At 42.3% G+C, this 12,976-nt stretch overlaps 1 protein-coding gene across 1 annotated transcript; it reads left to right on the forward strand.

Annotated features, from left to right (window-relative positions):
• The first annotated feature begins 2,760 nt into the window (after positions 1-2,760).
• LOC134633011 (serine protease HTRA1B-like) lies at positions 2,761-5,192 on the forward strand. Its single transcript, XM_063481877.1, has 3 exons — positions 2,761-2,826; positions 3,199-3,307; positions 5,056-5,192. The coding sequence occupies exons 1-3, from the start codon at positions 2,761-2,763 to the stop codon at positions 5,166-5,168; spliced, it is 288 nt and encodes a 95-aa protein (XP_063337947.1). The 3' UTR covers positions 5,169-5,192.
• Positions 5,193-12,976: the final 7,784 nt, after the last annotated feature.

Below are 12,976 nucleotides of genomic sequence, written 5' to 3' on the forward strand. Positions count from 1 at the left end.
CTCCTCACGTATTGGCACTGACGAGTATCTTTGGTTTATTAGTGTCGGTAGCACGTGCAGAAATTGCTCTGTCGTTGATGTGATCCTGTGAAGTGAACGCCTATCTACTAACATGCCTAAAGAGACATGGTACAGCTCTTTAAACCTTTAAAAAAAACCCTAACATCGTGTTTGCTTTTTATTCTTCTGAAGCTGAAGAAAAAAGTCCCTTCTCCTCATCTTACACCAGCATCCTCATCTTAACGTCCCGACCTTCGTTCTCCATAGTTTTTCAGCATGCACGCTCACAAAGAGGAGGCTGGATATTTTCAGAAGTGGTAGCCGGATTCTTTGGGGCGAGCGATGAGCGTCGCCCGGCAGCAGGATGCAGGAATATAGTGTAGAATATGCACACCAGTACATGTAGCACTCCGCCCTCATCTCATGACACTAGAGAGACGAACGACCTCCGAGGTGGCGCGATACGTTGGATCCAGACGGGGCTCGTTTAGGCGTTCTTTTCGTAACAGATGTTGAATGTACGCTTGGCCTCCGGCGAGAGGAGGGTTCGTAACTCAGTGACCGCTCCGTGGAGCTCCTGTCGTCACTCGTGTTTCACATTGGTGCCCCTTTGGATCATGCAGCTGTGTTTTGTTAACTCTGTCTAGCTTATTTGATGTGTGTATATTGTGCTGTTTATAGTGTTTGTGAGTGTATTCTAGCACAGGGGTGTCAAACTCATTTTAGATTCTGGGTCCAGTTTTTCCTGATGCTGTTCCTTACAAACGTGTAAAGAAAGCAGATTGTTGCCTTTTTATTTGGTATAAAGAAGTTTAAACTCTTAAAGAAATCAGTCTGTAAAATAACAAAGTACCAGCTGATCATTGCCTGGACTTTGATCTGTAATGAAAACAGAAACTTTTAGTTAATTCCCAGAATTTTACTTTGTTTCTTCTTCTTCTTTTTGTACAGTGGGAAAATATGCACATTTTCCCAGGATTCGTCCTGGATCAGAATGGGATTTTTAGGTGGTGACGATGCATGTAAGCACAATTACTCCACATACACTAAAGGCAATAGTCTGTGCTACCTTACTTAACAAATCTCTCTTTCCTTGTTATTTCAGTCATTTCATGAAAAGGGGGGGAGGGATTTAAGATATGTTCTTTTTTTAGGGAAAGTGGTGCCAAATTGTTTTATATTTAGGAAAAACCATCCTTACTTTATAGGCATAGTTTAGTTTGGGGGGGCAGAACTAGTTTTAGGAAGAAGGCGGTAAAGCGACCTCTGGCTCAGATGAACTGGACGAGTCAGACTCTACTTTCTTAAGCACAAAACACAGTCCAAGCTGTAAAGCTTCTTTTAATCTTAACATTATGTTTGACACCCCTGATCTAGTAGATTTGTACTAGGGAGTAACGTTGTTGGTGCAATACCTATCAGCAAACCGACAAATTGTAATTCTTTCATGACGTTCAGGTGTGAGGATTTTGGGTTAAAGGGAATTTAAGACACTTTTTATGATGTTTGTTTTATTTCTTTAGTGATCATAAATGCAGCCAGGAGTTATTACCTTTTCTTGGATTTCTTCTAATTTTCAGAAAACAGCCAGCAACATTTATTCCAGCATTTATTCTATTTCCTGTCCTGAGCCCGGTCGTGTGTGTGACTCTGTTTTTGAGGTGTCAGGGATAAGTTACCTTCATGTGTTTATGCAGTAGATGCCATTCATCTGTAAGGCGCTTTTTACTGGAGGTGAGTAGGAGCTCAGTGTCAGAGCTGTGTTTGTAAAGATGTATTACATACAAGAAACATTGAAATAGACCTTTGGTGGAGGAAATGAGTGGGATTTCTGCTATTGTGTCCTTATTAAATGTGAAAACTGAAGCCCTGTGGGTATGTTTGTGCACACATGTAGCCTTTAGTCTGCAGACTGAGTAGAAACACTGGCTCTGCTTTAAGTTAAATGTGTGTGCTGAGTATCGACAGGTGGGCCTCTCTGGACTGTCCCATATACACTAATGTATAGAAACTCATTTTATATTCGTTTTCCCAAGTGCAATGAAGAGTTTGTTTGCATGTGTGTGTTGTGTCTCAGTAACATGTAGCCATCCTGAAACATCTGCTGTCCCAGCCCTGCCTCCAGACCGCAGAGCATTTACTTCAAAACGGTTCACACGTTAGCCTGACCTCTGTATACAGTTACTGCTGACTTTATGGGCTCGGTCATTCATTTTGGGTCATGCTGTCATACAGTCTTGGTCATACCATGTTTCAGAGTGAGGGATCATCTGTGAGATCATCACAGTTTGACTCGCCCCTCTCGTCACATGACGGCCACAGTAAAAGAAACACTAGTCCTGAGGCTTCAGAGCTCTTCAGAAACGGCGGATAATGTTGCCTCAAGTGGCTACTAGAGGAAGTGCACTTTCCAAAGCTTCTATGTTTTCGTCATTTTTCAGCCATGGAGGTCGCTCTTAACTCTTTCCCCCATAAAGACGATATATGAAGACCTCCCCTGCACCCTTAATGACACATTTTGACACCTCAATATGTGTCAATAAGGATGCATTTTGATGACCATTACAATAGGAGGGTTGCTGGATAGGAAGAGGCCACCCTCAGCAACCTCCGCTGCACACCCAGTCGTTTTGTTCTATGAGCAGGTCTGAAATATGACAGAAACCGCTCAGCTCAGAAAAAGAGCTGCAAAAGTTTCTCCTAGTAAGCTTTCAATGGGTAAAGCATTAAATAATTGTTTTAATAATATTCACTGAATTCATGTTAACCGTTTGCTTGCTTGTTTTCTTGCAGTACGGCAACTCTGGAGGACCACTAGTCAATCTGGTAAGTGAAGGAGAAAAAATGAGATGAGCTGTATCCGTATAATTTTAATTAAGAATGATATCTGTGAAGCAGAAACAGAGCTCTGCATTTACTTGGAACACATCCACGTGTTGCAAAATGGAGAAATACATAACCTGATATAAATAAAGACCAAGAAGCATGAAGTCCTTATTAGGAAAGGTAAATAAGGAGTTTAGGTAACGCTTGGCGCAGGGTCCCGGTCCACAGCTGACTCTGATTAGAAGCTTGTTTTCAGTCAGCCACAGAAAAAAAGAGGCGTCAGATTGACTGTTTCACAAGCTTCATGTGGGACTCTGGCTTTTACTGAGAAACGCTGGCAAATTAAAGTTTGTTCCTGTGTGTGTGCTGCAGGATGGGGAGGTGATCGGCATCAACACTCTGAAGGTCACAGCAGGAATCTCCTTTGCCATCCCCTCGGACAAGATCAGACAGTTCCTGTCACGCGACAGACAAGCTAAAGGTTTGTAGCAGTGTTATCACAGAGCTGATGTCAGAGAGACGGAGCAGACGAGGCCAAAGAGAGCAAGACAACAAGTCTCACATGCTCGAACACTCACACAAAGCTGTGCGTTTAAAAAATGGATCCAGCCATTTCCCCTCATAATTTACAAAAAGTAGACAAATGTCTCTTTAAGTTATAGAGAAAGACCCGTGCAGTTTAAAAAGCAATGAAAGCTCAACGCAGATGAAGAGAAATTCCTAACTGCTGTGAACATGCAGTAACATTAAGTCAGAATATTAGGAATATTGAGGTCATTCCTTATGAAATCAAAATAAACGTTCACACCTGAAATCAGATTTTTTAAAACTACATTTTCAGCTCAGATTTACAAGGAAACACTTCTTTATGAACTAAAGTTGTTTTGTCATGTGATATAAGGGTTAAGGTTTCTCTCAGTTATCAGCTGCAGTAATCATTCATTACTTCTAAATTGAAGTTTATTTAAATGGCATCAAATCACAGCAGTCGCCTCAAAGAGGTTAAAGCCGTGGTTAAAGTTCCGTCATCATTTGGTGAGAGCGTGTGGACGTCCATGTGCCTGCGTGTTTTTTGTGGCTGCTCAAGCTTGTCCGTGAAGAATTTTCATTACAATGCACAAGCACGCACAACACGCCCCCACGAGCAAGCATTAGCTGACAGTGGGAAGGACAAACTCCCTTTTAACAGGAAGAAAGTAGAACCAGGCTCAGTATTTAAGAGGCGAGAGGGAAGAGAAAATAAAAAGGAGAGTATCGGGAACCACAGCTAGAGGATGAGCCTGGGATTAAATGTGGGTAAAAAGGAGACCTTTCATATGTTATAACTTATTTTGACGCCCACCTATCTCAGGTGGAGATGAGAGCCCTGAAAGTTTTCTCCAGTAAATGCTGAGAGAGCATCAACACTTATTGTTATCACTCTAAGAGACAAATTTTTTGCAATTTAGCTTTTAAATTACAAACAAAACCCAGATTTTGTCTCTTTAGATTGAAATACCTCAACTGGATCTGAAATTGACTTGAGTACAGTTTTGAAATAAAGCTTAAAATCTGTTTTTCCAGCCCAAAAAGTTTCATGTGGGTATCTGTGGATTTTAGCTGCTTCGCCCGGTTAAATAAATCTCGGGTTTATTTTCCCTCTTGATGAAGTTCGTTTTTTTCGGTAATCATGCTCGGGTGCAGACCAAAACAACTGCACTGAGACCCTTTCAACTAAACTAAACTCCAGAGTGGTTCGCTCATGGCAGACCGTGATCTGACCAAACTGTCAGATGTACGCAGCAGATTTGAGCTAACCCAAAACACAGCACCTTTATTTCTCTCACCCCAGACTGATTTAGCCAATAAGAAGACTGATGGTGGTTTTCAGTGATGCATTTTTCGGTTGCTTCTAGTTTTTCTCTTTGAAATGAAACCAAATCAAGAGAAAAAGCCACACATTTACACACTCATGAACTGATTCTGACCAGAGTAAACAAGCTCCAGGCTATATGTGCCACATCCACCTGCAGTACTCGTACCTGTACCTGAAACTCTGAGATGTTTGCATGGCTACGTTAAGTTACTGTGCTGTAGCTAAAACTCAAAGACAGATTTCAAAGCTGCCTGTTAAACATTTCACACTTCACTGTAGACTCATTGATTTTAAAACTAGATAAACGTGATAAAAGAGGATGATGATGTTGACCATGACATGGACATCATGGGTATTTTTGTTATGTTCTGCAGGTAAAACACCACAGAAGAAGAAATACATCGGCGTCAGAATGATGAGTCTCACTTCATTGTACGTCCCAGCTTCCCTCACCTCTACTTCTGACATCCACAGAAAAATCATCTAAACTGCATTTAAACAGGATTAAATAGTAAGATTATTTAATGTGTCGATTTCTGTGAGAGCAGCCTGGAAAATCTAAATCCTGACTCAGTGTGTTGTTGAAGCTCCCTGGATCCCTAAAATGGATGTTTCTCAATCCTGACTTTCATACATAATCAGGGCGGTGATCATATCGACAGGGTGATAATAATTTTAAACATGCCCTCCGGTACTTTTAAAATGAACTGCCATCACATTTACGCTTTTCAAGTTTCACCCTCCATCCAAGTACCAATTTTTCTACATTTCACAACACTGCGCAAGAAGCCAAGATAATAGGTAACCTCCTCGAGTGATCATCAGTCAGCTTTATTCATGTCAAACCTATCGTGTGGTAATGCACTTTCAAGCCTGCTGCAAGTGAAAACATGCTGCTGCTGCACATTGGGACACGATTGGCTGATGTATATCAGTCCTTACATGTTGGAGCTTCCTTAAATAAAACAGCCAGAAAAAAACACAAAAGCTGAAATTTATCAATAGTCATAAAAGGCTGAGTGCAAAAATCCAACCAGCACACTTGAGAGTGTAACAGAAGCTTTGAGAAAGGGAAGGGATACAGGGCCACTTTGTTGGGGACACCTGCTTAACTCCTTAATGCAAATATATAGTCAGCCAATCGCGTAACAGCAGCTCAGTGCATTTAGGTGTTTGCACATGGTCAATATGTCCTGCTCAAACTGAGCATTACAATGGGGAAGAAAGGTGATTTCAGAGACCTTGATCATGGCGTGGATGATGGTCTGAATAGTTCGGATCGTCACAACCATCTCCATGTTTACAGAGAATGGTCTGAAAAACGGACGATGTCCATCCCTGTGTTACCACAGTGTACCATCTTCTGATGGTTGCTTCCAGCAGGAGAAAGCACCTTGTCACAAAGACTCGAACGGCCACCACAGCCACCTAAACTTAATCCTGTAGTAGATCCTCATGATTTGGTGGAACGCAAGATTCACATCATGGATGTGCAGCTGCAGTAGCTAAATGATGCTGTCATGTCAATAGGGACCAAAATCTCTGAGTAATGTTTTCAGCACCTTGATGAAGCTTTGGCACAAAGAGCGGTTCTGAAGGCAAAAAGGAGTGCTAGCAAAGTGCAGCTAATAAACGGCACCCAGGTGAGAGCAGGAGGTCAGTAACATCAGGGGAAACAATCAAGGAATCAGTGACTCACTGGGATATAATCCAATCAGAACAAGGCCCCAAACCCCCAAAGGATCACTCAAAAAGAATGAAAAGAAGAATCAAAACTCATAATTACCCATAAACTCAAATACAACCATACTGATTTTAAGTATTAAAAGGACTTGGTGTGAAGTAACAGCTCTGAACACACAACAATTAGAAAACACCTCCCAGGTTTGACACCATTTCTTGTGAAAGACATTTTCAGAGGGATTAATGCTCTCAATATGGCTCCAGTGTGGAATATGCTGTTTTAGTGATAATGCAGTGTGAAGCACAGATGCCTACTCTCAAATCATTCTGACTGCTGTGAATCAGGACTGGCAACACAAATGTTATTATGACTGAGAAGATAAAAGGCTACACAACATTTCTGCTGATTTGGAGCACCATTTAACCTGCTGGAGACACCAAATGTCCTGATCAGCATAATGAGAAAAATGCTGCATGTGTCATATTGCAGCGTCTTCATCATATTTGGGGCAGTTAATCACTTTTATTTGTGCTTACAAACCACAGAATACTTGACGGAGCCTTGGGCACTTCAGAATAAAATACTCTTGCTTTCTGACAGGCCTTAATTATGCTGACAGTCAGCGTGGTTCAGGCACCACAGACATTTAAATCTGGGCCTGTCATTTCAGACATTTTGCTCCAGAATGGTGGTGAACACAGTGACTGCGTGATGCAGGTCATAGTTCATCGCCATCAGCTTTGTTGAAGATGCAGCTTCTCAGAGTTTGCCCTGTCACTTCTAATCTGAGTGAAGTTTTAGAGCCCAGAATGCATCAGAATGACGTGCTGAAAACCTTCGGTGCAGAAGCTCATGTTCTCACTGGTTTTCTCCTCTTTTCTCAGGCCGGCTAAAGAGCTGTAGGAGCGCCAGTCAGACTTCCCAGATGTCACTTCTGGGGCGTATGTCATTGAAGTCATCAGCAGAACTCCAGCTGAGGCGTGAGTGTTTCATTTCATCCTCTTATTTCCATTTTATTTTAGTGTTCACTGTCTACTAAGTTCACATCGGGGTATAAGAGTTCAGGATATGGACAGGACAGTTCTCTATCCAGAGAGTTTTTTTATTTCCAAGGCACAAGTGGCACATTTGGCATTGGCGGGGTTCTCGTATGTTAAAGCAGGTACAAGAGTGCACGCTGGGTGGTTACAAACATGCTTCTGCAGACTATACTCTGTCTGTGGAGCGGTTTTTGCTACTCAAGCGTGTTGAAAGCAAACCGCAGCGGCCCACCTGAGGAAACAGCAGGCAGAGTTTGTTTTCTTGTTGTCTGCTTGGTTTATGCAGAACATAGATGGCACTCAGGAGGAGCTGCGGGGTATGGAAAGTTCACCTCTGATTTTAAAGCTGCTGTTTTGCTTTTGGAAACATCCTGGAAGCTGGCAGCAAAAACAGAAAAACGAGTGTTTCCCACCCAGAGCGTCCAGCTCGCTCTGGCAGGGAGGAGAAACTGCTTCAGTCATAGCTGCGCAGATCTGGGTTTGTCTTTGGCATCGCTTCAGCTCTGAAAGTAGAGCCTCTGTGTTAAAGGACTATAAGAGGTGGCTTTGGGTTCGTTTCACTGAACAGCTGGGAAGCACTCTGTCCTAAATGTGTTTTACCAAAAAGTAATCACTTCTTTGTCTTTACTTTTTTGTATTTCCTGGTGCTTCTCAGTCTAACCAAAGATGCCTGACGTCCCACATTTTCAGGGGGGCAGTAAAGTATTCCCAGTATTGCCAGCTAAGAGATATAATCTCTGAAGACTCTGTCCTTGGGCCTCGTCCCAGCTGTACATGGCTAAAACATGTCACTTTGCAGGCATGTCGTGTGTCCGAACCACCACAACTAGCCTCCTTTTGGTGTGGAGGACTAGGTGCTCTACTGTCAGCTCCTCGCAAATTAGTGAGCTCCCCACCTTTTCTCTAGGCTGACTTCAGACCCCTTTAGAGGATTTAGAGCAGGGGTGGGCACCGAGGGCCGGTGTCCCTGCAGGTTTTACATGTGTCCTTGAACCAACACAGCTGATTTAAATGGCTAAATTATCTCCTAAACATGTCCTGATGTTCTCCAGAGGCCTGGTAACGAACTAATCATGTGATTCAGGTGTGTTGACCCAAGGTGAGATCTAAAACCTGCAGGGACACCGGCCCTCGGGGCCTGGAATTGCCCACCCCTGATTTAGAGGAAGCTCATTTCCACTACTTATGTCAGTCTCATATTTTCAGTCACTACCACAGCTAATAACCTCTATGAGAGCAGAAACACAGATACACGCTTTCAGTGTCATTTCCATCTATACATTTTTATTCTTGGACTCTACTACAGCAGCTTTGTGTGATTTGCAGTACAAAATAATCCTTCTTTGTATTACACTGGATCTTGTGCAGCACTTCAGTTCATCCTCTCCCTGGAATAAGGAGGTGTGTGTCAGGAATACCTTTTTATTCTTGGTAGTCCAGAATAACTCGTCTTTTCTTTTCATTTTTTGTAAAAGCCGGCCTGAAGGAGAGTGATGTCATCATCAGCATCAACGGCGAATGAATCCCCTCTGCCAGCGACGTCAGCGCTGCCATAAAGCGGGACGAAACGCTTCGAATGGTGGTGAGGCGAGGCAACGAGGATGTCATCCTCACCATCATCCCCGAGGAGGTCGACCCTTGACCTCTCAGTTGACTGAGCTACCATTCAACGCACCATCTTAACCGCTCACGCGATCTCGAGCTGGCTCTCAGTGTTTTTCAGCCAATCATGGACACTTAAAAAAAGAACAAATATGTTAGGGTGTGTCTGGGGCCACACCTAGAATTTGTAATTATTATTCTTCCATTTTTATAGCGCTGACACACCTTCGTAGGTTCGTCACTCTGGGATCTGATGCTTCACCCCTGTCATTGTACGGCTCATATTAGCTCTCATCTTTCCTCTTTTCCATCCTCACAGACCTTTTATATCCTACTAACACCATCTGTCGCCACAAAGAGGTTACTGCAGGTTTCCGTAGTATCACTGTGTACTGTATGTTCTCCATGGGATATTTTTAAGTGGTTTTTTTTCTGTACATGTTTGATGACGTTTTCAAAAAAGGGAATAAAATTATTTTTTAAAAAAAAGCCTCTTTATTAATAATCATGATGCCCCTGAAAAACACTAATAATTTATCCAAGTATTTTTTTCCTATATTTATATTTTCCTATATTTTCCCAACATTTGTGCAAATATTCACTACAAATGGTGCATCGACAGAAACCGCTGACCTTCTTAGTCTCGGCCAGTCTAAATAAGAACACCAGGCTTTGAAATTTGTGTAACATTTTTGCTTTTCTCACATTTTAACTGTTCCTGAACTCCAAGGATCCGTGCTGGAGTCCCCGAATATTCCTCTTAGTTTCTCTTACATAAGTCATCATGATGAATTTTCATCACTTCCTTGTCATAACAGGAAACTTTTCGAGCTTTACTTTGTTATCTTTACAAACCAATAGGAGCTGACTTTTCCTAACATGACAAATGATATTTTTTATAACAAGAGTTTCATTCCTGCACTGAGCTCTGACTCACCTGGAGAAGCCTGGAAGCACTGTGAGAATTATGTTCTTTGATTTCTCCAGTGCTTTCAACACCATCCAGCCACGACTTCTGAGGGACAAGCTGGAGCTATCGGGAGTGGACCACCACATGTCCCAGTGGATACTGGACTACCTCACAGAACGTCCACAGTATGTGAGGTCACAGGGCTGTCTCTGACACGCTGGTCTGCAGTACGGGGGCCCCACAGGGAACTGTGTTGGCACCGTTCCTCTTCACCCTCTACACTGCAGACTTCTCCATCAAGTCCCCACGCTGCCACCTACAGAAGTTCTCTGACGACTCTGCCATAGTCGGCCTCATCACAGGTGAGGACGACTCAGAGTACAGACAGTGGACTCTGGACTTTGTGGACTGGTGTCAGCAGAACCAGCTGCTGATCAACGCCGGGAAAACCAAGGAGTTGGTGGTGGACTTCCGGAGACGCAGACCCACCACACTGACACCGGTGAACATCCAGGGAGGGGACATTGAGATAGTGGACTCTTATAGGTACCTGGGTGTTCACCTGAATAATAAACTGGACTGGAGCCACAACACTGATGCTCTTTACAGGAAGGGTCAGAGCAGACTCTACCTGCTGAGGCGGCTGAGGTCATTTGGAGTACAGGGAGCGCTTTTAAAGACCTATGACTCTGTGGTGGCATCTGTCATTTTTTACAGTGTGGTATGTTGGAGCAGCGGTTTATCGGCAGCTGAAAGGAAGAGGTTGGATAAACTCATCAGGAAGGCCAGCTCTGTTCTGGGATGCACCCTGGACCCAGTGCAGGTGGTGGGAGACAGAAGGACTCTGGCCAAAATAACATCTCTGATGGACAGAGTCTCCCACCCCATGCATGTAAATGTTGCTGAACTGCAGAGCTCCTTCAGTGACAGACTGCTGCATCCTAGATGCATGAAGGAGCGTTTCTGCAGGTCCTTCCTCCCTGCAGCTGTCAGACTGTACAATCAGAACTGCTCCCAACAAACATAGATGTTTACATCAGCACTGTAACTGCAATAAGTTAATTAACCAAGTTGCACTACAACCTGGTTTGCCTCTTATCTGTAGTTATTTTTATTTAATTTAATAACTGTACAATACTCTGTATATAGTAACCATTGTCCTTAATGTAAATATTTAAGAAAAATTGTGTATGTTTCTGTTCTGTGTCCTGTGTACTGTTTGTTTGTATATGTGTCTTTTTGCTGCTGTTACAACCAAATTTCCCCTTGTGGGACAATTAAAGGATTATTCTATTCTATTCTATTCTATTCCCTGAGGAGCCTTTTAAAAAAAATACCGATTTAGTTAGAACAAGAAGTAGAAAAGAAGACAGTGGGTCTCGTTCACTAATATGGGCAGGTATTTATGACCAGAATATTTATTCTTAACTCTGCGTTTGTGTTATTGAATCAGTTTTATTCAAAATCCTCACACTTGTGTCCACTCTTGCATAATGTCATGCACCCAGTTCTATGTTTATAGAGAAGAACAAATATCTCACGGTGCATGGGAGAAAGTGGTGGAGTTTCTCTGAGAGAGAAGCCCGCACAACTAAACAACAACAGCTGGAAGAAACTCCAACAAGTGTCTGAGAAGGACACCTAAAAAGGCAAACCTTTCCTGAGCTCTTCCTCCGGAGTGCAGATGGCATAAAAATTAAACTGTGTGATAAATGTTGACGCAGACTGTGGCCCGAGTTAAAAACAAAAGACTGATGTGAAAAAGAGGTTCCTGAATGAGGCCTTTTATGTTACAACAGGCTAGGAGCTCATCGGCGACTCTGCCTCCCTCTTTCTGGCCTCTGAGGACAAAGGTCAGTATTTGAGCATAGGCTGTATATTATACATGCAGAAAGCTAAAGTGATGCCACATAGTGATCTGTGACGTGTTTTGAAACCACACATGACAAGTGACCACCCAAAACCATTGGATCCTGCTTTTTGATTCTAATGAGGATGCTAAGTCAACTTCTTTATATATTTATATATATATTTAATAAGACTTTAAGCTGTTATTTGAGCTCATAAACTCATCAGGACAGTGTTTACTGGTGGCACAGAGTATAGCGTGAAGTGTACAGGTCTACAGTTTCTGCTCAGATTTATTCCTGAAAAACTGACTGAAGATAAAAATCTTCACAATGCAAAAGACAAATAATATCAATTCCTGAATAGTATATAGTTGAGTTTTAGAATACTTACACCAAAAACAAAACTATCAGTAGATTGTCCGATCCAAATAGAACAAAATTCTGGAGTTTGATGTGCATATTTTTGATTATTTGTGATTTGGGTCCTTCCTTCTCTAATGGAACATGTATGTAACATATATGTATATGAACATATATGAACACAAATATGTACAAACTAAACTAAAATACTGAAATTTTCTGTTCTTTGTTAATGGTCTTTTTCCACATCTCGGTGGAGGAAATTTGGTGAATTCCGTGAATCCAGGCAGTTGATCTGATTCTGTGGGTGGCGCTGTCACATGGTGAAAGCCGTGATTCCACCTGTAGTGTAAAGAGGTAGCTGGTCTTATTACATATGTTTTATTTTGTGAGAAATGTTGCTCCGAGACACACCTCTGCTATCCTGACGTTACTGGAAGGTTTGATAACGATGATTTCAACAGGTCTTACTCTTTGTGTTGTTAAAAGTAGATAGTCTGATGTATAATGTTTTTGTGTAATTGTGGTAAATGTTTGTTTATTGTTTGCAAATGTTACATATATGGTTGAATCTGTTGAGATATAAAGAATTTCCAACGGTAATCATGAGCAGATTAATCGCAGTGTTAACATTACTGCACAGAAATATTGTTGATGCTGGATAGCAGCAGAATTTAGCTACAGATTTATTGTAAATAAGGAGACGATCAGAACTGTTATTGATCCAGGAAGCTGGACCCTGCCCCTCTTATCAGATACCTGCAGGGCATCGCAGACGGCTTAGAGCACAGGTGTCCAACTCCAGGCCTCGAGGCCCGGTGTCCTGCAGGTTTTAGATATGTCTTTGAT

The sequence above is a fragment of the Pelmatolapia mariae genome, linkage group LG8, assembly GCF_036321145.2.
Source record: "Pelmatolapia mariae isolate MD_Pm_ZW linkage group LG8, Pm_UMD_F_2, whole genome shotgun sequence".
Lineage (NCBI taxonomy): Eukaryota > Metazoa > Chordata > Actinopteri > Cichliformes > Cichlidae > Pelmatolapia > Pelmatolapia mariae.